Source organism: Podarcis vaucheri, assembly GCF_965113315.1.
Source record: "Podarcis vaucheri genome assembly, chromosome: 13".
Classification (NCBI taxonomy): Eukaryota; Metazoa; Chordata; class Lepidosauria; order Squamata; family Lacertidae; genus Podarcis; species Podarcis vaucheri.
The window spans coordinates 47674586-47699752 of NC_138751.1; the positions used below are offsets into that span (position 1 = coordinate 47674586).

Below are 25167 nucleotides of genomic sequence, written 5' to 3' on the forward strand. Positions count from 1 at the left end.
TTTCTGTAAAATATTCAGGGATTTATGATATGTAAAATGAACCATGGAAAGAGAGAGAAGAAGGGAAGTAATTGATATCTTGAGGATTTAAAATGAGTATTTTAAACTGTAAAACAGAAAACCTTATAAAAATTATATACCAAAAAAAGAAGTTTGGGAGCCTGTCTTCTTTTGCATCTGGCTACCCAAAATGTTGCTCTGTCTCCGAAACCATGTATGTGAGATCGCACTGCTTTAAAGCGGGTTCACTAATAATCACAGAGTTATGGTTTACCATGCCAAGGTCCTAAGTGCAGACAAGCAAGCCCTCCACACATAAACCTGCACCGAAGGAGAGGGAAGATGAATGCATGCTGTTCTAACAACCATTTAAAGTGTCAACCCTGTTTAAAATTTGTAGTGCTGCTAATGGGTCCTCACTGTAGGCTGAGATCGCTCCCGCCCCCTTCATTCCACTGGCAATGGCACTTGCATCTTCGCCATCCTAATATCTTCTGCATGTTTCCTAAGGCAACCAGCCAAAACTCTGTGGTACGACCGCCCACGATGGATATTCCTGGAGTTCTGTGTGGAGGACAGCACAGACGTGAAAGTCGATCTTGACGATTACAAAGTTGTGTTCAGGTAAGGGGTTGTCTTGCTAGCACAGCTGCTCTGTCCTGCTGTTTTGTTACTTTGCCGCTGGTTGTTGTTATTTTAATTTTATATAACTCACCCTGGACCATTTGGTGAAGAGTGGGGGAACCGAGGAACCTGTGGCCTTCCAGATGCCGTTGGATTCTAATCCCATTCATCCCAACCTGCAAAGCCATTGTTCAGAGATGATGGGAGTTTTGGTCCTGCAACATCTGGAAAGCCACAAGGTTCCCATCCCTGCCCTAAACAATATGAAGATCCAACAGACAGGCCATTTATTTTGAAATCTCTTGGTCAGCTGCTGTGGCGAGGAGAGCATTTTAGGTAAAATGTGTTTCATAATTTCAAAAGTCTAGCTGTGAGCAAATTTTGTGCAATCAGTTGCCGCGAAGACCTGGCCTTTGACTTATTTTGGGGGCAACTGCAGTGCTGATTAATCATGGTTGCCGCTTCATCGCTGATAAAACCACACAGGATGTTATTCAGAAGTTGTTTTTCGTAGCTCCTCAGGAACCCCACCGTAATCTTTTTGTCTTTCCACAGTTGCAAGAACGCAGATGGTGTGGAGTTGTACAATGAGATTACCTTTTATGCCCGGGTTAATTCTAAGGTGAGCAGCAAAACAAAGGTATGCCATTTTGGAAGGAGTGTCCTGGAATTGCCAGGGGCAAAACTGCCCTCAACCTTTACTATTAAGTTGTGAGTTGACATAGCAGCCGGCACAGCGATTTCTTCAAGTAGTTCTTTTATTCTGGTGAGCTGGAAATAAACTGACTGCGAACAGCTCAGCCGGCCTGTATTTATAGTCAGCCGGCTGTCAACATTGTAACCATAACAGCTCAGAGTTCCCGCCTAAAATAACGGACGCGGACCTGAGTGAAAACTATCTACAGACCTGAGTGAAAACTATATACAATATCCCCCTGTTGGCCCAGGGTGAAACTACACTACATAACACCCCTCCCCACCGAGATAAGGCGTTAGTTACAATCGTAATGGTTTCCTTATATACAGCACTACGCGTAATGGTTCAATTAGGCACAAAAGCATATCGGTTACATTTCCCCTACTTAGACCAACAGTGATACCTGTCCAACCACATAGTCCTTTAAATAAGTTGGGCGCTTGGAAACTCTGCCAGACCGCCGGGGACTGGAAGCCAAGTCCGGAGGGCCACACGGTTCTCGCTGAGGCTGTGGTGCGACCCTAGGTGGCGTTGGAACCAACTCCCCTGGATCCGCTGCTGTGGGTGGAGCCTCCGCAAGTGGAGTGGTCTGAGTCTGTTCTGAAACGGCTTGGTTCGGCTCCACGCTGGCAGTTTGCGAGGGAGGTGTAGGTGGGGCCTCGCCATCTGTACGTGTCTCTTCTGGAGCCGCAACCGCAGTTGGGGGCACCTCGGTAGTGTCCCCGTCCCCAACCCTGCGCCTAAGCTGGTCTATGTGCCGTCGCCACAAGCGTCCGTCTTCGAGTGCCACCTGGTATGAGCGAGGTCCAGTGACTCCCACTACTGTGGCTGGCACCCAAAGGAATGTCCCCCACATAGTTCCGGGCAAAGACCTGGTTTCCTGGGACAAATGACCGTGGTGCGTTGGCACAGCCTGGGGGTTCAGCCACGGCAAAGTCTGGGTGTAGCCGGTCGAGCGGTGACCTGAGGCGGCGGCCCATAAGCAGTTCAGCAGGGCTCCTCCCTGTGGCCGCATGAGGGGTGATGTGTTGCATGAACAAGTATTCGGCGACCCGCTCATGCCAGTCTCCCCGGTCCAGGCGCGCCAGTGCCTCTTTTGTCGAGCGCACCATTCTTTCTGCTTGCCCGTTGCTGGATGGATGAAAAGGTGCCGTTAGGGCATGGCGGATGCCCAGTCCCAAAAGATACCGCTCAAACGTGCCTGACGTGAACTGCGGTCCGTTGTCAGAGACCAGGACATCAGGACACCCATGCGTTGCAAACAGGCCTCGCAGCACCCGGATGACAGCTTCGGTAGTGGTGGAGGGCATCAGGGCGACCTCCAGCCATTTGGAATAGGCGTCCACCACTACCAGAAAGGTCCGGCCGTGAAAGGGGCCAGCCAGATCGATGTGCACCCTCGACCAGGGTGTCTTTGGCGTCTCCCAGGTGTGACCCTTAGCTGCCGGTGGTGCAGGCCTCGACTCTTGGCACGCTTGGCAGGCGGACACCCAGGCAGTGATGGCATCGTCCATATTAGGCCACCAGACGTAACACCGAGCCAATGCCTTCATTTTGACAATTCCCGGGTGGCCAACGTGCAGAGCCTCCAGGACGCGCTGACGGAGTCCCTGGGGAATCACGATGCGGTCTCCCCACAGCAGACAGCCGCGATGAGCTGAGAGTTCATGTTGTCTGGTTGCGAAGGGCTGGAACTCCGATGCAAAAGGCCCTTGTGGCCACCCCCTCCACACCCAGTTGAGCACCCGGCTGATGGTGCGATCCTGGGCAGACGCGGAGGCCACAGTGGCAGCCGATACAGGCGCCGTCGGAAGATCCTCAATCAGAAGGAGCGATGAAGCTGGAGCCGGGTCTTCCACAAATGCTGGAAGAGGGCAACGGCTGAGGGCGTCGGCATGGCCCATCGATTTCCCCGGGCGATGGATGAGCTGGTAGTGGTAGGCAGCCAGGAAAACAGTCCATCGCAGCATGCGTGGTGAGAGGACCGGTGGAGTTGGACGATCACCGGCGAGGAGGCCCAGGAGTGGCTTGTGGTCAGTGATGAGGTCAAAAGTCCTGCCATAGAGGTATTCATGGAACCTCTTCACTCCAGCCACAAGTGCCAATGCCTCCTTGTCGAGCTGGCTGTAATTCCGTTCCGTCGGAGATAGTGTCCTGGAAAAGTAGGCGAGCGGTGCTTCCCTTCCATCTGGAAAACGGTGACTAAGGACAGCACCGATGCCAAAAGGTGAGGCGTCGCAGGCAAGGACCAGTGGCCTGGATTCACTGTACTGTACCAGCACACTGTCTGAAGAAAGGAGAGCCTTGACCGCGTTGAAGGCCGCCGTCTCCCGATGACCCCAGGCCCAAGGCGTCTTAGTGCTAAGGAGTCGGTGAAGAGGCTCAGCCACTGTGGCTTTGTGGGGCAGGAACATGTTATAAAAGTTCAGCAGCCCCAGGAATGCCTGCAACTCCGTTTTGTTTTTTGGGGTGGGGGCCTGCTGGATAGCGCGGCTCTTGGATGTGGTTGGATGAAGGCCGGAGGCATCGATAAGATAGCCCAGGAACTCTACCTGTGAAACGGCAATCTGGCACTTCTCCCTCTTTACCTTGAGCCCGGCCTCCTGGAACCTGGTCAGCACGGCACGGAGGCGCTCGAACAGCTGCTGGTGTGAGTCTGCAGACACCAAGACGTCATCAAAATATGGTACCACGCCCGGAAGCCCTTGCAGGAGACGCTCCATAAGGCTTTGGAAGATGCCAGGAGCCACACTCACCCCGAACTGCAACCAGCGGCAACGGAATGCCCCCCGGTGGGTGACGATCGTCTGGGCCTCAGCAGTGGCATCGTCGACAGGCAGTTGTTGATAGGCTTGGGCAAGGTCCAGCTTAGCGAAGATCTTACCCTCACCCAGGGAATGCAGCAGGTGGTGGACAACAGGAACCGGATAAGCGTGCTGCTGAAGTGCCTTGTTAATCGTGCACTTGTAGTCAGCGCAGATTCTCACCGACCCATCTGGCTTGACAGGCGTGACGATGGGGGTTTCCCACTTTGCGTGGTCAACCGGCTCCAAAACTCCTTGGGCGATCAGTTTGTCCAGTTGTTCGTCCACCTTAGCCTTGAGAGCAAAGGGAACCCGGCGTGGTTTTAGCTTGATGGGGGCGACTTGTGGATCAAGGCTAAAGGAGATGGGCGTACCTGTATATTGCCCCAAGGTGCCGTCAAAAACCTCGGCAAAGTCTTTGACCAGACCCTCAGTCTCTGCGTTAGAGATGCAGTTGATGCCGGTGATTTCCAGGCCGAGGGCATCAAACCAGTCTAGCCCTAGGAGGCTTGGCCGCTGACCTTCGACCACCACCAACCGGAGCAGGCCCGAAAAATCCTTGAAGGCGATCCGGAACCGGCCAACGCCTACCACGGGAATGTCGTTTCCCTGGTAGTCTCTCAGGTGTACGCGGTGAGAGTCGAGTTGCCTTTTGGACACTCTGGGTACCAGTCTTTTGAGGGTGCTCCATGACACGATGGACAGGGCAGACCCGGTGTCGATCTCCATGTCACATGGAGCTCCTTCAATGAGCACCGTGACGTTCAGCTTGCGTCGCGTCGACGAGTCGGTTTGGCCAATCGTGGTTCCAGACGGGCAGCGGCAGTTGGTGAGAGCGAAACAACTTTCCTTGGCAGACTGGCGTGAAGACTTGGACTTGTGAGTCGATGAAGGGGGGGTGTCAGACGGAGCCGATCGGCAGACCTTAGCGATGTGGCCCCTTCTGGAACACTTCCTACAGATGGCGTCTCTGAATCGACACTTGGCACGGGAATGGTTGCCTCCGCAGCCAGCACATTCCGGTTGGCCCTTGGAGTTCTGCTGGAACTTCCTGCGCTCCCGCTTTGTCTGGTGCACATCATCTTCTTCACTGGAGGATGCCTCATCACTGCTGGCCTCTTCATGATGCACCGGAACTGGCTCCCTAGCAAGACACGGGCTGCTGGACTTGCGGATCTCCTGAGCGGAGCGTTCAGCAGCTTCTGAGGCCACAGCCTCCTCAATGGCTTTCTGTAGCGTGAGGTCTGGCTTGGCTAGGAGACGCCGTTGCAGATGGATGTCCCGGACCCCGCAGACGATTCGATCCATCAGGGCATCGTCTAAGTCTCGGAACTCACAGTGCATTGCAGCCTGTCGCAGGGCGGTGGTGTAGTTGTTGATTGACTCCCCCTCTGCCTGGTTCCGGTGGTAGAACGCATGGCGGGCAGCAATCTTGGACGGCTTTGGTGCGTAGTGGCTGCGGAGCTTCTCTTGGATCGTGTCCCATGGTGTTTCCTGGACTGCTTCAGGCGCAACCAATGCTCGGGCCGTCTCAAACACCTCAGGCCCACAGAGGCTGAGGAATAGGCCCCGCTTCCGATCCTTTGATACTGCTGTCAGCTCGTTGGCTTGGAGGTAGCAGTCGAACCGAGCGAGGTAGGAGTCCCATGATTCAGATGCTGGCGCAAACGGCGGTAGAGGCACAAGTGAAGCCATGATTCCAATGCCGGCGTGAAAGGCGATGGATGGAACACAGTGCTCCAGCCAGAACAGTCAGCTCTGAATTGGTTCTGCCCAGTGATTTCGCTCAGTGATTTCGCTCAGTGATTCAGCTCAGTTCAGAGGCTGGCCGCATCTGGCTGTGCTCTGATGTCCATCCATCCCATCCTCGTCGCCAGTATTAAGTTGTGAGTTGACATAGCAGCCGGCACAGCGATTTCTTCAAGTAGTTCTTTTATTCTGGTGAGCTGGAAATAAACTGACTGCGAACAGCTCAGCCGGCCTGTATTTATAGTCAGCCGGCTGTCAACATTGTAACCATAACAGCTCAGAGTTCCCGCCTAAAATAACGGACGCGGACCTGAGTGAAAACTATCTACAGACCTGAGTGAAAACTATATACAATATCCCCCTGTTGGCCCAGGGTGAAACTACACTACATAACATTTACTCCTTGCCACGGAACTCTTCACTAGCAGAATGAACAATAATGCAAAGTTTTGTCTCGTCCAACTGGTAGATACATAGAGCCCCTGGCTGGCTGCCGTTGGCACTTCTGCCACCAATTAAAAGTGGCTGCTTCTGCATAGAGACTAAATGGTGCGTGCTTTTGAAAAATGACCAAGGGCTGAGTTGTTTGGGGAGCATTTTCTGCTGCCACTGCTTTAGCTCTATCAAGGGCAAGGTCCAAAAAGCTTTGCAGGACCTTCTCCTCACTTCAGCTTCCAAATTTTAGAGGGTGCCAGCAAGTGGAGGCAACAGAGAGGTTGGCACATGGCTTGTTCCTTACATTTCACAGAACGTGCGTACCTATCAACTTCATTCATTCTTTGCCTGCCTATTTGTAGCGTGTGCGGTGGCAACAAACTGAGATGCTTCCGCACTGGGCAGTTATTGTGGAATAGCCACACTTTGTATCCCCAAGGGTTATTAATTTTTTTAAAAAGATTATTTAACTTTATTGAATTGCAGTAACAAAAACCAAACAAATATCACAAGAAAAAAAGAAAAATAACAAATTACACAAAAGAAAAAAACTTAAAAGAACACACCCCAAAATACATAAAAACATAGAATTCCCTCCACCCATGTTTGACCTCCTTCCCTTAAACTTCTTTTATTCATTGTGTTATTAATATTACATTGTTTTTTTATAAATTTTTTTATTAGATTTTCAGAGATTTTTTATAACAAACAAACATATAAAAAACAAACAAACAGACACGCAAAATTTCATAATAGCTTTTCTTAAACTTCTTTTCTCGGACTCCCCCATACCTCCCCTTTCTGCATCCTCATGTCCAAATTTTTTAGCAACTTGTAAATGTTTTTTTTCCATTCTAATTCCTCTTAGGCCTTTCTTAATCAGATCTTACATTACTGCAACCCTTTCTTTCTAAAAAAACCTCGACATTCTAACATTCATCAAGTTTATAATAGTCCTTAAGATAGATCTTAAATTTCTTCCAATCTTCTTCCGCAGTCTCCTTTCCCTGATCACGAATTCTGCTAGTCATCTCCGCCAATGTCATATAGTCAATCACTTTCATCTGCCACTCTTCCAAGGTGGGTAGGTCTTGTGTCTTCCAATACTTTGCGATCAGTATTCTTGCTGCTGTTGTTGCATACATAAAGAAAGTTCTATCCTACTTTGGCACTAATTGGCCGACAATGCCCAAGAGAAAGGCCTCTGGTTTCTTAAGAAAAGTATACTTAAATACCTTTTTCATTTCATTATATATCATTTCCCAGAAAGCCTTAATCTTCGGGCATGTCCACCAAAGATGATAAAAAGTACCTTCAGTTTCCTTACATTTCCAACATTTGTTATCGGGCAAATGGTAAATTTTTGCTAGCTTAACTGGGGTCATGTACCACCTGTAAATCATTTTCATAATATTTTCCTTTAAGGCATTACGTGCCGTAAATTTAATACCGGTGTTCCACAACCTTTCCCAGTCAGCAAACAAAATGTTATGACCAATGTCTTGTGCCCACTTAATCATGGCTGATTTAACTGTTTCATCTTGTGTATTCCATTTCAACAGCAAATTATACATTCTTGACAAATTCTTAGTATTGGGTTCCAACAATTCTGTCTCAAGTTTTGATTTTTCCACCTGGAAGCCAATTTTCCTGTCTTGTTTATAAACCTCCATTATTTGATAATAGTGGAGCCAGTCTTGTACTTTGGGTTTTAGTTTTTAATGGCTCTTTAATTTCAATTTCTCTCCATCCTGTTCTAAAATCTCACAATACTTTGGCCATCCGACCTCCATATTGACTTTCTTGTATGCCTTAGCCTCTAAGGGTGACAACCATCTAGGGGTTTTGTTTTCCAACAGATCTTTATATCTCATCCAAACATTAAACAACGCTTTCCTAACAATGTGATGTTTAAAGACACTATGCACTTTGATTTTGTCATACCATAGATATGCATGCCATCCAAATGCGTTATTAAAACCTTCTAAGTCCAAGATATCTGTATTCTCGAGGAGCATCCATTCTTTCAGCCAGCAAAACGCTGCTGCTTCATAGTACAATTTTAAGTCCGGCAGGGCAAATCCCCCTCTTTCTTTTGCATCTGTGAGTATTTTGAATTTTATTCTGGGCTTTTTGCCCTGCCAGACAAATTTCGCAATATCTTTCTGCCACCTCTTGAAACAATCCATCTTGTCAATAATCTGCAAAGTTTGAAACAAAAATAGCATTCTAGGCAATACATTCATCTTAATAACTGCAATTCGGCCTAACATTGACAATCTCAAATTTGACCATATTTCTAAATCTTTCTTAATTTCTGACCAACATTTTTCATAGTTGTCCTTATACAAATTCAAATTTTTCGATGTTAAATTTACCCCTAGATATTTCACCTTCTTAACCACCGTCAAACCTGTCTCTTCTTGGAATTTCTCCTTCTCCATATCTGTTAAGTTTTTTCCTAAAACTTTAGTTTTTTGTTTATTCAATTTAAATCCAGCTACCTGGCCAAATTGTTGAATTATCTCTAACACCCTTTTCGTACTAGTGTTTGGCTCTTGTAAAGTCAAAACTAGGTCATCTGCAAATGCCCTTAACTTATAATGTTTGGCTCCGACCTGTACACCTTTAACCTCCTGGTCATTTCTAATGATATTCAGCAACACCTCCAGGACCGAAATAAAAAGCAATGGGGAGATTGGGCACCCCTGTCGTGTTCCTTTTTCTATCTTAAGTTCCTCAGTTATTACATTATTTACAATCAGCTTAGCTTTTTGTTCAGAATATATTGCACCCATACCATTCTCAAATCCTTGCCCTACCCCCATCCCATGAAGATTCTTTTTCATAAAGCTCCAAGAAATATTGTCAAAGGCTTTCTCCGCATCCACAAATATCAAAACTGCTTTGGTGTTAATGTTCACCTCTAGCTTTTCCAGAATATCTATTATATTCCTGACATTGTCTGAAAGGTGTCTCTTTGGGAGAAAGCCTGCTTGGTCCTTATGAATCTTCTCCATCAGCACTTTTTTAAATCTTTTTGCTAAAATGTCTGCAAAAATTTTGTAATCCACATTAAGTAATGATATTGGGCGGTAGTTCTTGAGTTGAGTCTTTTCAGTCTCTGTCTTTGGTATGAGCGAAATATATGCTTCTTTCCACGATTCAGGTGCCTTTTTCCCCTCTAAAATCTCGTTGCACACTTCCTTTAACGGTTGTATCAACCATTCCTTTAAAGATTTGTAGTATCTGGAAGTCAGTCCATCTGGTCCTGGAGATTTGCCCAGTTGCATGTCCTGAATGGCACCTTCTATCTCTTGTTCTGTTATTCTCTGGTTTAGATCCATCTTGCTTTGATGAGAGATTTTTAATATTACATTGTTTTTGTTCCACTTCCATCCGTTTCCTCAATATTTCTACTCTGTGAACTTTATTCATTGCATATCGATATATTTGTCCTGGACCAATGTTTTTTAATGTACTCCTTTACACAATCCCATTCTTCAATTAATTTTTGATCTGTTTGTCTAATTATTAATAATTGTTAATTGGTGTCCATGATTAGGTTAGTGGTGGCAAGGTGGCTGCTGGGAAAATCTGCATGTTGCAAATGACCACAACCACAGAGAACTGAACATGTTATTGAGTAGCCTCACCCTAGGTTTTGAGTGTTAGTTATTCTGGCTTGGAGAGATCTGGCTCATATGAAGATAATTGGCAATCAGTTCTAATTACCTGCTTATTTTGGTCGCTGGTTGACCTGGAATTGCATGAAAAAAATGGAATAAGTGTTTCCAAAACCCATAATCTATTCATTGCTGCAGACCAGTGCACCTGGGCTCAGTCCTCATTGACAGTGGCGTAGCGTGGGGGGTGCAGGGGGGCCCATCTGGGGGTTAGGGTTAGGGGGCACAAATCCACAGGTTAGGGGGCGCAAATCCACGGGTTAGGGGGCGCAAATTACTTGCCTTGCCCTGGGTGCTGACAACCCACGCTACGCCACTGCTCATTGATTCATAAAATGTACAGAACTTTCTCCCAAGCTTGGTTCTGCTTCAGATTAGCCTCTTGGGCCACCTGATATTTATTTCCCAACATGATCACTTTCAGGATTCCCAGAACAAGCGGTCGGGCAGGTCCATCACCCTCTTTGCACGCAAGTGGAAGGAAAAAGTGGCTTGGCCACGTCTCACCAAGGAGGACTTTAAGGTAGGGCCCATGGCTTGTTCTCTTTTCCATACAAAGCTGAGGTCATAGATCATAACATTGTAGAGTTGGAAGGGGCCACAAGGATCACGTAGTCCAACCCCCTGCAAAGCACTCACTTGGGGCGTCTTTTTTTGAGTGAAATCTTTGGTGCAGTGCTATCTATTCTCTGAGCTCAAGAAGGGAACTCAGTAAGGCTGAGTTGCATTTGCCACATGCTGAAAAGGGTTTGTGGAAACACACACAAACACACACACACACACACACAGAGAGAGAGAGAGAGAGAGAGAGAGAGAGAGAGAGATATTTTGGTTAATAGGGATTCCCATAACAGCCACCCCCAATCAATTGTTAGATACTGAGTTGCTGGAAAGTGGTCAGAAAAACCAGAATTTACAGCTGTGGCTGCTATCTGGCCCTATTATGCTATCGAAACATTGGAAAAAGAAATAAAGGTAAAGGTAAAGGGACCCCTGACCATTAGGTCCAGTCGTGGCCGACTCTGGGGTTGCAGCGCTCATCTCGCTTTATTGGCCGAGGGAGCCGGCGTACAGCTTCCGGGTCATGTGGCCAGCATGACTAAGCCGCTTCTGGCGAACCAGAGCAGCGCACAGAAACGCCGTTTACCTTCCCGCCAGAGCAAGACCTATTTATCTACTTGCGATGGTGTGCTTTCGAACTGCTAGGTGGGCAGGAGCAGGGACCGAGCAACGGGAGCTCACCCTGTCACGGGATTCGAACCGCCGACCTTCTGATCGGCAAGCCCTAGGCTCTGTGGTTTAACCCACAGCGCCACCTGTGTCCCTGGAAAAAGAAATAGCTGCGGACAAAATACTCTGGCAGGGGCCAATTCTGTCTTGTTGTTGAAAAGGGATAAAATCCAGAAGTCAGATTGGCTCAGTGACCAGCTGTTCCCCCAAAGCTTCTCCTCCAGCCAGGCGAAAAAGCAGAAGCAGGGAGTCTGGGTTAACCTGTGAATCTTCATCTTACTTGCAGCCAGCATGGCTCTCAGTGGACTTCGATAACTGGCGCGACTGGGAAGGGGACGAGGAAGTGGAGGCGGCCATGGTTGAGCACTATGCGGAGGTGAGTCTGTCCAGCTATGGGACCAAGGCAGAGTCTTGAGCTGTCTTCAAATCAGATCAGCAGTGGTGCGGCTTATAGGATTATTATTATTATTTATTGATTTTATATACTGCCCTATACCCTGAGGAGACAATAGTGGCTGACTGTGTGTCCTATGATTTTAGGGCTCTCCCACTTTTGTCACGTGCCTAGAAAGCACAAGTCTGAGCAGTTTTGTCCTTGCCCCACGAAAACTTGATCTTTCATGATAAAATTAGACTCATAGAACTGTACAGTTGGAAGGGACCCCAGGGTCATCTAGTCCAACCCCCTGCAATGCAGGGCAAATTGTCAATCCGGAGAAAACCTGGTTTGTCCAAATTAGTGGTAAAGATTGGGTTTCCCCAGGGGGCAAGCGGCAGGGCAGTGGCAAGTCTGGATTCCTTGACCAGCAACGACAGCAGGAACAGCAAGACCCTTTCACCCAGGCAGCCTGTGATGTGGACTGCAAAGCGCAGTTAATGTGGCTGGTGTTATGTACTGAAGTTCTCACCCTGGGCCAGCAGGGGGATACTGTAGATAGTTATGCAAATAAGGGATCGAAAGTGACGTTCAGTGATTGGATAGTTTTAGAAAATTGTTACAGTTACGTTGTACTGGAGCTCTATATAAGCAGGCTGACTGAACCCTTCAATTCAGTTCTGTTCTGGCCTGTGAATAAATAAGAGCTGTTTGAAGAATCGATGTGTCGTCTGATATGTTCACCCACAACTTAACAGCTGGCAATTTTATAGCCAATGCACCTCCTGCCATTACAATTATGCTACAATTACGTAGGCTTTTAGAAGACATCCGAAGGCAGCCCTGTTTAGGGAAGCTTTTAATGTTTAAAAGGCTATTGTATTTCAATATTTTGTTGGAAGTCGCCCAGAGTGGCTGGGGAAAGCCAGCCAGATGGGCGGGGTATAAATAATAAATTATTATTATTATTAGGCATCACATATAGCCGTTCCTTCTCAGGGAGTGAAATGTTTCGCAATGCTTATTTGTCCTCACATTAATTGCTCAGAGGCAGGCTGAGGGAGGGGCACAAAGGCTGGATAAGTTGCATTAAAAAAATTCCATGGCACGAAATGTTTTTTTTTATTAATATTTTATTAAGTTTTATCAGTGAAAGAATTCAGAAAAAGTACAAAAACAGAGAAATACAAGGTCAACATACAAAAATACAAACATTAAGCACAAAAAAGAAAAAGGAAAAAAAGAAAAAAGAAAAACACATAAAGAAAAAACAAAACTCCCTCTTTTTAAATTTCTCATCTTTAGTTAACTTATTTTCCTGACTTCCTCACGCCTCCCTTTTTTATACCCCTTTTTTAAAATTGGTTCAGCAAATTCATATCCAATTTAGTTTCTCTATTATCAATCCCATCTTACATTTTACCTTGTTGCTAGAACCCCTTCAATTCATTTCAACGTTGTCAGGGGTTCAGGGACAGAGGCACAGGTGAGGGGGGAGACGGAGAGCGATGGGGAAGAAACCCAGGACAGTGAGGAAGAGGATGACAATGACTTGAGGTCTTCCATGAGTCTCTCAAGTGAATCGGAGGATTCCCAGAAGGGGGCGTCCCTGGTCAAGCCAAGGGGGGTCACAGGAGGGACCTGCCAGGAGAAGGGAAGCAGCAGGGAAACCCCGAGTGGGAGTGGGAGATCGGGAACGGAGTGAGAAGGGTGGAGTTCCCAGTGTGACACACGGAGCAAAGCAGGAAGGAGACAGGGGAAGGAGATCGGGGCAGGACGTCCTGCCGGAAGGGGCGGAGAGTAGTACAGGGAGTAGTGTAGCTGTCAAAAGGAAGGTCAGGGGTAGCGAACGCGCGCCAAGTTCAAATGTGGAGGCGCGCGGAAATGCAGAGAGCCCGGAGGAGGAGCCTGGCCCCAAAGCACGAAGGAGGGGGGAGCAGGCATCTGAGGGATCCGCGTCAGGGGAGAGCAGGAGGGAAGGAACCCAGGGGGGCAGAAAGACCCTGCGGAAAAGAAAGGACAGGAAGAGGTGGTCTAGCACAAGCCTCTTAAACTGGTGTAGAGGCGGGACCGATTCAGAGGGGACTTCAAATGTCTAGGCTAAGAGACACGGGGCTGCGCGCCTCGGTTGTGAAACCTATAATGAACTGCAACAAACATCTTTGTATATAAGAAGAGCTTGGCGTTGGTCTTTTGTGAGCTGAGACCTGAGGCAGCCCTGACAAACGTCATCAGCATTCAAAAATTTTACAGTGTTTCTGTAAATAAGTTTTAAATTTCCTCCAATCTTCTTCCACCGACTCTTCTCCCTGATCTCGGATTCTGCCAGCCATTTCCGCCATTTCCATATAGTCTATTAATTGCATCTGCCATTCTTCCAGAGTGGGTAGGTCTTGTGTCTTCCAATGCTTTGCGATGAGTTTTCTTGCTGCTGCTGTAGCATACATAAAAAAGTTCTATCCTTCTTTAACACCGATTGGCCAACTATGCCCAGGAGAAAGGCCTCTGGTTTCTTCAGAAAGGTATATTTAAATACCCTTTTCATTTCATGGCACGAAATGTTTTCTATCACCTGGCTTATCACGTACATACAGTTTGACAGTCTGCAGGCATTATCTGTTACAGAAAGAGGAGCTATAAAAGGCATTGAACTATGCTTGTGGGCTTTCCACAGGCATCTAGTTGGCCATTGTAAGAAAAATATGCTGAATTACGTAGATGGACCTTTGGCAAGGCTTTTCTTATGCCCTTAAGCTCCACTTTCAAACCAGCAGAAACCATACCAACACAACTCTTGTTGGACTCGGTGGCCCTTGTGGTCTCTTCCAACTCTATGATTCTATGATTCTTGGTTTCCAAGATTTAATCAGCCACTGGGCAAGTACTTTCAAGCTTTCATTTTGCCTCTTCAATGGTTAAAACATAATGATGATGATGATGATAATTAATAATACATGTTATGTACTGAGTTGAATAGGATCCAAAAAGCAGCAGTCTGATTGGTCCTAGAACAGTGCAGCAGTGTGATTGGTCCGCAGGAGCCACCCAATCCAGCTCCAGGTGAAAGTGAATCTGCAACCTGATTGGCCTACAGGAGAATCCCAGAATTAGCCAATCACGTGCAACCCATTATGTAAATAATGTATATAAAGCAGATATTTTGGGGGAACTTTCATTCCTTACTACTATGAGCTGAATAAAGAGCATGAAATCCACACTCAACTCTAAGTATATTTCAATACAACATGCCAACAGAGGGGTGAATGAGCCCAGAGCACAAAGCCAAGCCATTCCCCATTGCTCAACAGCTCTACTGAAGAGGCTCCTCATGAGGCCGGAGGAATATTGCCCAGCTGTGAGGCGTGGAGGCCACTCTCTGCAAGGCCCTTTCCACCTGGCCTAGGGGGCTGGGCCCACACTCACCCAGCCCTACAAAAGGGGCTCCTCCTGAGGCCAGAGGAGCATTGCCCGGCTATTGTTTTATTGATTTATTGACTGAATATGCTGTAAACCGCTTTGAGATTGTTATTAAAAATATAAAGCGGTATAGAAATTTTAAAATAAATAATAAAATATTTTTTTAATAATATTTATTACTTTTCCAACAATTTAAACACTACACACACAAAAATAAACAATACAATACAAAAACAATATATAACACTAACACATTAAACTAACAAAACAAAACATAAACAGTTTAAAACACATCAAACAGTTTCAATATTTTATCTTTCATTCACTTATTTCAACGACCTCCTCACACCTCCCTTTTTGTATTCCACTTCTATTAATTGTTTCAGCAATTCCTTTCCATCTTCCTTTGTTTTCTATCCTATAATTATCTTAACACAGTCTAACCTTATTTTTCCCTTTAGTACTCTGTTAATCTATTTATACTTAATTCCTTATAACATTTCTACTAAAGCCATATAACTTCATTCCAACATTTTTCTAACATTCATTAATTAAAAATAAATAATAAAACAACACTTTTATTTGTATCCCGCCCTCCCCGGCCGAGACCGGGCTCAGGGCGGCAGAGGTGCGCCACTGTGGAGGAAGGAGAAGAAGATGCAAATCTTCTTGTTCTCAGAAATCGGTGCTGAAGTCCTCAACTTTCCTCTTCTCTCTCCGTCCAGCTCATGCAGAAGGTCACCAAGAAAGGTCCCCCTCCTGCCATGGATGACCTTGATGTAAGTATTTTGGGGAGAATGACAGGCAAGTGAGAGCCATGTGGTTCGGATCTCATCTCCATAACCCCTTTCAGCTCTGTCAGGTCCACGCCAGACTGGCTCTCTTTGCCAGACTGTGCCACCTCTACAAGCTTGGGATGGTGTTATGTACTGAGTTGAATAGGATCCAAACTGCAGCAGTCTGTTTGGTCCTAGAACAATGCAGCAGTATGATTAGTTGGCAGGAACTACCCAATCCTGCTCCAGATAGAAGTGAATCCACAACCTGATTGGCTTACAGTAGAATTCCGGAATTAGCCAATCATGTGCAGCCCATTGTGTAAATAATGTATATAAAGCAGATACTGTGAGGGGACTTCGATTCATTCCTCCTCACCACTATGAGCTGAATAAAGAGCATGAAATCACTTTGCGACTCTGAGTATATTTCAGATGGGATATGCTTTGGGCTCCAAAGATACTGATCTTTCAATGTCTGTCCTGATCTTTTCTAGGATGACATCTGAAAAGAACAAGACTCAAAGGTAATCATCAAGGCATCCCTCTCCATGTCTGAAGGGGTGGGCAGAGAAGCAGCTGGTGGGACCTAAAAAGGGGAGAGGGGGGTGTTGCCTAAGGGGTTGGGGCATGGAAGCAAACAAGCAAACTAGCCTTGGCAACTCTGAAATAGCTATCACAAAAGAATGTCATACTGCTGCAGTTTTCTTTCAGCTTCCAGGCCAATCTTAAACTGTCAGGGCAGTGTCTCAGTGGCAGGCCCCATCTGCACTATAATTTAAAGCAGTATCATACAGCTTCCCCCAAAGAATCGTGGGAATTGTAGTTTTGTAACTATAATTACAATTACACAGGTGGCGCTGTGGTCTAAACCACTGAGCCTAGGGTGGAAGGTCGGCGGTTTGAATCCCCGCAACGCACTCCTGTTGCTTGGTCCCAGCTCCTCTCAACCTAGCAGTTTGAAAACACGTCAATGTGCAAGTAGATAAATAGGTACCACTACGGTGGGAAGGTAAATGGCATTTGCATGCACTGCTCTGGTTTCGCCAGAGCATGTCATGCTGGCCACATGACCCTGAAAAACTGTCTGTGGACAAACATCGGCTCCCTCGGCCAGTAAAGTGAGATGAGCGCCGCAACCCCAGAGTCGTTCGCGACTGGACTTAACTGTCAGGGGTCCTTTACCTTTTTATCTTTAAAGGGTGTTGGGAGTCGCTAGGAGACCTTGATTCTCACAGGGTTGCAATTCCCAAGAGTGGTTATAACCCTCTTCCCAGGGAACTCTGGGAATTGTCACTCTGTGAGGTGAACAGGGGTCTCCTAACAACTCTCAGCGGCCCTAACCAACTACACTTCCCATGATTCTTTGGTGGAAGCCATGACTGTTAAAAGCAGTATGATACTGCTACTAGATTTGAAATCTCAAGCCAGAATACTAACAAAGAATCCTTTGCTCTGCTGTGGGAATCCCCACAACGGGGTGAGCCCCCATTGCTCTGTCCCAGCTCCTGCCAACCTAGCAGTTCGAAAGCACACCAGTGCAAGTAGATAAATAGGTACTGCTGTGGTGGGAAGGTAAATGGCGTTTCCGTCATGGTGTTCCGTTGCGCCAGAAGTGGTTTAGTCCTGCTGGCCACATGACCCAGAAAGCTGTGGACAAACGCCGGCTCCCTTGGCCTGAAAGCGAGATGAGTGCCGCAACCCCAGAGTCGCCTTTGACTGGACTTAACTGTCCAGGGGTCCTTTACTTTACCTTTACCATTTTACAGTCAAAAGAATCTCCACCCAGCTCTGACAATGTCTGTTCCCAAGCTTTATGGAGCCCTATGACCTAAAGACCTTTGGTGGGCCCACCACCCTCAGTGGATCTCCTCCTACCTGTCACTGTCCTCACTCCACAGCCCAGAAGGAGAGAACAAGACAAGTATAGCCTTCTGCTCCTTTCTCAAGCTATGCCTTGGGGGAGGGCAAGGGAGCATGCTGACAGGTCTGGGAGGAAGAGGAACAGAGCTGTAGGCTGGCAGTGGGCCTGGGCAGGCGCCCAAGAATGTGCCAGCCCTTGACCCACCGGCCTTGAGCCCTGAACATCTGAAAGTGGAGGTGGCTCTGAAGAGCCTGCTGTTTGCTGTAATGCACAATTCCTCATCCCTTCTTTGCCTTCATCCCATTTGTGAGACGTTGTGAATTCTATGATTATTCTCCCCACTACCACCAGGTACAAAAGCAATGCTGGGATTGAACAAGAAGAAGGCAAGAGACAAAGTCGTGGAGCAAGTTGAATTGATGGACTCTGATTCCCCCGGGATTTTCATTCTTTTCACTTTTGCTCCAAGAGATTGCATGATGGCTGCGAACCGTAGACTGGGACTCTCTCCTCCAAGTCTCTCATTAATAGATGGGCAATACCACACCTCCTGGTTTCTGCTTTTCTCTCCAGCCTCTCTGACCTACAGCTCCCTCCATCCCTTTCTCATGTCCTCAGCTTCTCTCTGTAGAGTTTTTTGTTCCTTAAGGATGTTGTATATAAAGGTTCGAAGCTATTCAAATCTCTGCCAATAAACACTGGTAACAGTTCTGAGCTTTTTGTTGGCCGTCACCCATTGCTGCAGCAAAGAGAATGGTTTTTGTTTAGTCTTGAGTGTTGCTGGGCTGCGAAGGAGAGATCCAACATGCTTGACCAGGTACACTAGCAAAGAAGCTCAAAAGATGCCAGTTGCTTCACTGACACCCTCAGATAGGAAAGGCTACGTTTGATTTGTTCTTCCTCCCTGTAAATCTAGGTTACTGTGGCTGCAGAATTCCTGACTGCAGATAAGGATTAAAAATATGTTAGATGGAATGTGGGGAACCTTTGGCCTGCCAGATGTTGCTGAACTACAACTCCCATCAACCCCAGCAAATGTGGCCAGTGGACAGGGGTGATGGGTTTTGGAGTCCAAGGATGCCTGGAGAGCCCAAGTCTCCCAACACTTGAGCCTAGATCCTTCCAGCTACAATCTCAGCCACCAGAAACAAGCATAAACCAAGCACTGCTAAACTCACAGTAGGTCTACCAAGCTGACAGTGTGCAGTGAAAGGCCAAGAGAGGGAGGTAAAGAAAGTATTCCCGTCATGCTTACAAATTTCCAAGTCTTATTTCATGTTGTCAATTTGGTAAATGTGGGCAAAATGGGGTAGGCATACATAACAAAAAGCTTGGAACCTACAACACAAGCCTAACCATGTCTACTCAGAAGTAAACCGAATTGAATTCAGTTAGGGCTTGAATGGGGTTAGGATTGCAAATTCACTATGGAAGAATGGGTTTCAGGTCTGATTGTCTGCCCATGCTCTTGCCCCTCCCCACCAGGTTACTTCTTATGCACCATACGAAAGATAGAAGTATGCTGTTCCATAAAGGCAAAGCATGATCCACTATGAAAAACAATATTAAAATATATTATGCAGTCCAAAAAGGAGGGATCAGGTGCCTATTCAGGTAGAATGACACCGACTAGCTCAAAAGTACCTGTTCATTAAATGCAAGGACTGTAATATTTGAAAGTTAATGAGGTATGCAGTTAGCATGACACGCCCAAAGTTTGCAAGAGTTCACTAAACATGGCCTTGGGGAAATGAAGCAGCTAATAACTTAACAAGGTGTGTGTATATATGCCCACTGACCTGGAGGTAAGTCCCATTCAAACTATAATGGGGCTTAATTGTAAGTACAGTGGTACCTCAAGTTAAGAACTTAATTCGTTCCAGAGGTTCGTTCTTAACCTGAAACTGTTCTTAACCTGAGGTACCACTTTAGCTAATGGGGCCTCCCGCTGCCGCTGCACGATTTCTGTTCTCATCCTGAAGCAAAGTTCTTAACCCGAGGTACTATTTCTGGGTTAGCGGAGTCTGTAACCTGAAGCGTCTGTAACCCGAGGTACCACTGTAGTTCTATGCAGGATTGCACTGGCAATCTGCTTCAAAATACCATCATGAGCCAAATTGCACATAGAATGTCAACAGTCAGGGTGGGCTTTTTGCTTCATATGTTGGTATCTGCTTCAGTAAGAGTCATAACCACCCTGAAGCTGGCGAAAATGGAACACCTCTTCTGAGAAGGCAAGAACCAAGCCAATGGCTCATCTAGTTCAGAATCCTTTTCTCACACTGGCCAACCACAACCAGGTGCCTTTGGGAAACCAGTCAGTAGGAGCTGAGCTCAACAGCAGTCTCCCCTCAAGCAGTGTCCAGCAACTGGCGTTCAGAAGCCTGACTGCCTCTGACCATGAAGGCAGAATATAGCTTCCACCATTGGTAGAAGCCATGGACGAACTTCTTACCCTCTTTTAAAGTTGCTCAAGTTGGTGGCCATCATTGTCTCCTGCAGAAACAAGTTCCATAGTTTTAACTACGAGATTGATCAAAGAAGTACTTTATATTCTGTCCAGAATTTCATAGGAGGCCCATTGTGTGGTTAACCCAAAGCTTTAGAAACCTGAAGCCACTGTAGCTATCAGCACTAGGGATCCTTCCTGCTAACTGGTAATATTTATTCCTTGAGGGAACCATGAGACTCCAAGCAACAATTTGGTCACTGAACTGAATAGCTGATCATCATCTTAAGGCGAGTCTTTTGATTCAAAAGGGGTTTCTAAATGTGATCACGCAGATCAAGAATAAAGAGAGAGAGATCGAGATCTTGCCAGGTGGGCTACGCCTCAACAGATCGGCAGTATGCTGTCCTGGGATGGGTTTGGAAAAATCAAGTCTACTCTACCCTTCTGCCCTCCCTTTAATTTAAACAATAGCTACACATTAGCAAAATCATCTTTTTCATCAAGCACAGGAATATTGTTAAGGCATCTTCCATATTACAAAATCTCCAAAATCTGTATCTTGATTAGGCTCACCAAAACATTACAAAATAGTGCACAGAGCTTTTGAGTTATCTTCATCAGGCTAGAGGTTGAAAATAAAAGCAAGGGGGAGGGACAGAAAAATACGGCAATATTTGGCTAGTGCTAAAGTCAAGGCTTATCAGGAAAAAGGAACACGCAACGCCTAGCAATGAATGTACAAAAACCAGCTGTTACAAATGCATTATGTTTCTTCTTCCCAATCAGCTTCTAACTCCCCAGTAAGCCCTGATGCAACCTGAAACCTGCAGAGCCTTCTTTCAACATCTGCTAACTTCCCCTCCAAACCAGCTTCAGACTCCTGCCAGATGTAGACCTAAATGGCTTTACTATCAGCCAAATACACACACACACACACACACACACACACACACTCTTCCAACTCACTTCCGTTCCCTTGCTTTGTTTACCATTGCAGCCTGATGGCTTCCATGCTTGCACGCTAATTTGGTTGGCCTGATAAAAGTACTGCCCAAATATGGGGGGGGTTTTCCTACGGGCCAACACTGCTGCTTTTAGTTTTCACATTACAAAACGCTTTGCAGTCCTGCTTGCGCCAAATCCCTCCACTCATTCGCAGCAGCAGCAGCTGAACAATTTCAGATCACACTGCTTTGTACAGCAATTACCCCCCTTTTTCCAGACCTGCTTCCTTCCAAAAGAACAGCAATTGTAGTCACACTGTTAATTGTTGTTGTTGAGTCGTTTAATCGTGTCCGACTCTTCGTGACTCCATGGACCAGAGCACACCAGACACTCCTGTCTTCCACTGCCTCCCGCAGTTCGGTCAAACTCATGCTGGTAGCTTCGAGAACACTGTCCAGCCATCTCATCCTCTGTTGTCCCCTTCTCCTTGTGCCCTCCATCTTTCCCAACATCAGGGTCTTTTCCAGGGAGTCTTCTCCTCTCATGAGGTGGCCAAAGTATTGGAGTCTCAGCTTCAGGATCTGTCCTTCCAGTGAGCACTCAGGGCTGATTTCCTTCAGAATGGATAGGTTTGATCTTCTTGCAGTCCATGGGACTCTCAAGAGTCTCCACCAGCACCATAATTCAAAAGCATCAATTCTTCGGCGATCAGCCTTCTTTATGGTCCAGCTCTCACTTCCATGCATCACTACTGGGAAAACCATAGCTTTGACTATACAGACCTTTGTTGGCAAGGTGATGTCTCTGCTTTTTAAGATGCTGTCTAGGTTTTTCATTGCTTTTCTCCCAAGAAGTAGGTGTCTTTTAATTTCGCAGCTGCTGTCACCATCTGCACTGATCATGGAGCCCAAGAAAGTAAAATCTCTCACTGCCTCCATTTCTTCCCCTTCTGTTTGCCAGGAGGTGATGGGACCAGTGGCCATGATCTTCATTTTTTTGATGTTGAGCTTCAGACCATATTTTGCGCTCTCCTCTTTCACCCTCATTAAAAGCTTCTTTAATTCCGCCACATTGTGTTTTTTGTTTGTTTGCTTTTTTTTGTTAATTGGCATGCGCAAATTAGCACTGGCGCTCCCCCTCCCCACACCTTCCCATTGCAAGGAGCAGCGGCAACTGTAATAATCCCCCCGCACACTCGATCAAAGGTGTGTGTGTGTGTACTGTGTGGTGATGGTGAGAGAGCAGGGCTGGCCTGAAATATACTCAGAGTCGCAGAGTGATTTCATGCTCTTTATTCAGCTCATAGTGGTGAGGAGGAATGAATGAAAGTCCCCTCACAGTATCTGCTTTATATACATTATTTACACAATGGGCTGCACATGATTGGCTAATTCCGGAATTCTACTGTAAGCCAATCAGGTTGTGGATTCACTTCAATCTGGAGCAGGATTGGGTGGTTCCTGCCAACCAATCATACTGCTGCATTGTTCTAGGACCAATCAGACTGCTGCATTCTGAATCCTATTGTTCTAGGACTAATCAGACTGCTGCAATTTGGATCCTATTGTTCTCAGTACATAACACCCCTCCCCTCTAAGTTCCAGTCCTGCCCGGGAGGTCGCATTCATAGTCCTCAAGGTATGCCGGCGGCCTACGTGTGTGTTGCGGCCTGGGGTGTTCCCTGGTCCGGGCTCCAGGTTCTGGCTCGTGTTCCAAGGATGCTGGCTGTGATGGGGTTGTTTGGTCTGGTGCAACCGGCTCGCTCAGTCGTGGTTCTGGTTCTGGTGTCCTTTCGGCCTCACGGGTCCTCTTTGTATTTACTGATTCTGCCTCTCCTGCTGGCCCCTCCTGCTCTATGGGTCTCACTGCCCCGCTGTTCCCTTGGGACTCCTCTGACCTGTCCTCCTCCTGGGTTTCTCCCGGGAATCGTCGCCGTATCTGGTCGCAGTGGCGGCGCCAGCATTGCCCCCCATCCGTTAGCACCTCGTACGACACAGGGCCAGTGACCCTGGTGACTGTGGCGGGTACCCATGCTGGGCCTGCCCCAAAATTCTTTGCGTACACTGGGTCCTGGGCCTCGAAGGTCCGGGGGTTCCTGCCTTCCCCCCCCACTACCTCATCCTGAGCTCTATCGGGGTGAAGGCGGTCCAATCTGATTGCAAGGCGCCGACCCATTAGTAGTTCAGCAGGGCTCCGGCCAGTCGTTGAGCTGGGGGTGCTGTGCTGTGCTAGAAGGAATGTGGCAAGGCGGTACTCCATCGCCCATCGCCTTCCCAGGTCGGTGAATCAGTGCATACTGGTAGCTGGCAAGGAAAATTGACCACCTGAGGACGCGAGGAGACAGCACTTGGGGGGTCTGCCTTTCGGGGGCAAACAAGCCAAGCAACGGCTTGTGGTCAGTCACCACGGTGAAGGGCCGCCCGTACAAGAAATCATGGAATTTTTTTACTCCCTTCACGATTGCCAGACCCTCCTTGTCGATTTGCGAGTAGTTCCGCTCGGTTGCGTTGAGTGTCTGGGAAAAGTACGCCACTGGTACCTCTCTTCCATCCGGGAGTTGGTGCCCCAGGACAGCGCCAATGCCATAGGGTGAGGCGTCGCATGCTAGCACCACCGGCAGCCTCTCGTCGAAGTGTGCCAAGACAGAGTTTGAAACAAGCAAGTCCTTGACTGCCTGGAATGCGGCCTCCTGGCGCTGGCCCCACACCCAAGTGGCCCGCTTGTCCAGGAGTCTGTGTAGGGGCTCCGCTACCGCCGCCTTGTGGGGAAGGAAGGAATGGTAAAAGTTCAATAGTCCCAAGAAGGCCTGAAGTTCAGTCTTGCTCTTGGGCGCTGGGGCATCACAAATAGCCCGTACATTGTCCCCAGTCGGGTGGACCCCTTCTGCGTCCACCATAAATCCCAGAAAGTCCACTTGAGGCACTCCTAGTAGACATTTTCCCCGCTTCACCTTGAGACCCGCCGTCTGGAAACGGTGCAGAACGGTGCGGAGGCGGTCCTCAAACTCCTCTGGTGTGGGCCCGGCAATCAACACATCATCGAAGAAGGGGGTGACACCAGGAATCCCTTTAAGGAGAGAGTCCATTAAATTCTGGAATATGCCTGGTGCCACGCTGACCCCGAATTGCAGCCGCTTTACCCTGAACGCTCCTCTGTGTGTCACAATCGTCTGTGCCTCTGCTGTGGCCTCATCTACTGGCAGCTGTTGATATGCTTGGGCCAAGTCCAGCTTGCCAAAAATTTTCGACCCAGCCAGGGTGGCAAGGACATGGCTGACCACTGGCACTGGGTATGCGTGGGCCGTGAGGGCCTTGTTTATGGTACATTTGTAGTCTGCGCAGATGCGGACCGAACCATTAGGCTTGACGGGTGTGACGATTGGAGTTTCCCAGGGGGCATTAGGCACCGGCTCCAGCACTCCTTGCTCCACGAGTCGGTCCAATTCCTCGTCTATACGGGGTTTCAAGGAGAACGGGACCCGGCGGGCCTTGAGCCTGACCGGTCGTACTGCGGGGTCAAGCTGTAGTGCAATGGGGGGGCCCGTATACTGTCCCAATTTCCCGTCGAAAACCCCTGGAAATTCCTTGCATATGGCGTCTACGTCCACTTGTAAGCTAGTGTGGTTCACCCCGGTGACAGCTAGCCCCAGTGGTCCAAACCATGCCAATCCCAGTAAGCTAATGTAGGGGCCCTTGACCACAAGCAAGTCCAGTTGCCGCGTCCGCCCTCGGTATTGCACCCTGAAGGTCCCCACCCCCATTGTGGGGACCTTACGTTTCTGGAAGTCCCGGAGGGTGAATGGGGCCGGCCTGAGTTTGGGACCCCCAGTAGGACACAGTTTCCTTAAAGTCTTTGCCGAGATTATGGATAGAGTTGAACCCGTGTCAAGCTCCATGCGGCATGGGGCCCCCTCTATCTGTACCTCTACATAAATTTTCTCTACATTGGGGTGGGGCAACTGGTATACCTGGCAGTCCGTGAGCTCCGTCGAGTTGCCTTGGTGCGTTGGGCCCCGGGACCTGGGGCTCTTGGGTTGGTCATCTGATGCCTGGTGTCGGGTGGGCCGAGCCCGACACACCCGGGCGATGTGTCCCGATTTTCTGCACTGCCTG

The 25167-nt window shown here is 47.7% G+C and overlaps 1 protein-coding gene across 2 annotated transcripts in view; it reads left to right on the forward strand.

The window, feature by feature from the left end:
• LOC309516272 (putative protein PTGES3L) overlaps positions 1-25167 on the forward strand; it is a 49470-nt gene that overhangs the window by 2126 nt on the left and 22177 nt on the right. The window contains exons 2-8 of one of the 2 annotated variants that reach the window (XM_082195028.1): positions 511-624; positions 1180-1246; positions 10420-10518; positions 11512-11601; positions 15744-15797; positions 16292-16321; positions 18010-18372. In XM_082195028.1, the coding sequence (XP_082051154.1) occupies positions 511-624; positions 1180-1246; positions 10420-10518; positions 11512-11601; positions 15744-15797; positions 16292-16303 (436 nt within the window). In that variant the 3' untranslated portion in view covers positions 16304-16321; positions 18010-18372. Of the gene's footprint in view, positions 1-510; positions 625-1179; positions 1247-10419; positions 10519-11511; positions 11602-15743; positions 15798-16291; positions 16322-18009; positions 18373-25167 lie in introns of those variants that run through there. The other variant, XM_082195029.1, reaches the window with a different exon arrangement.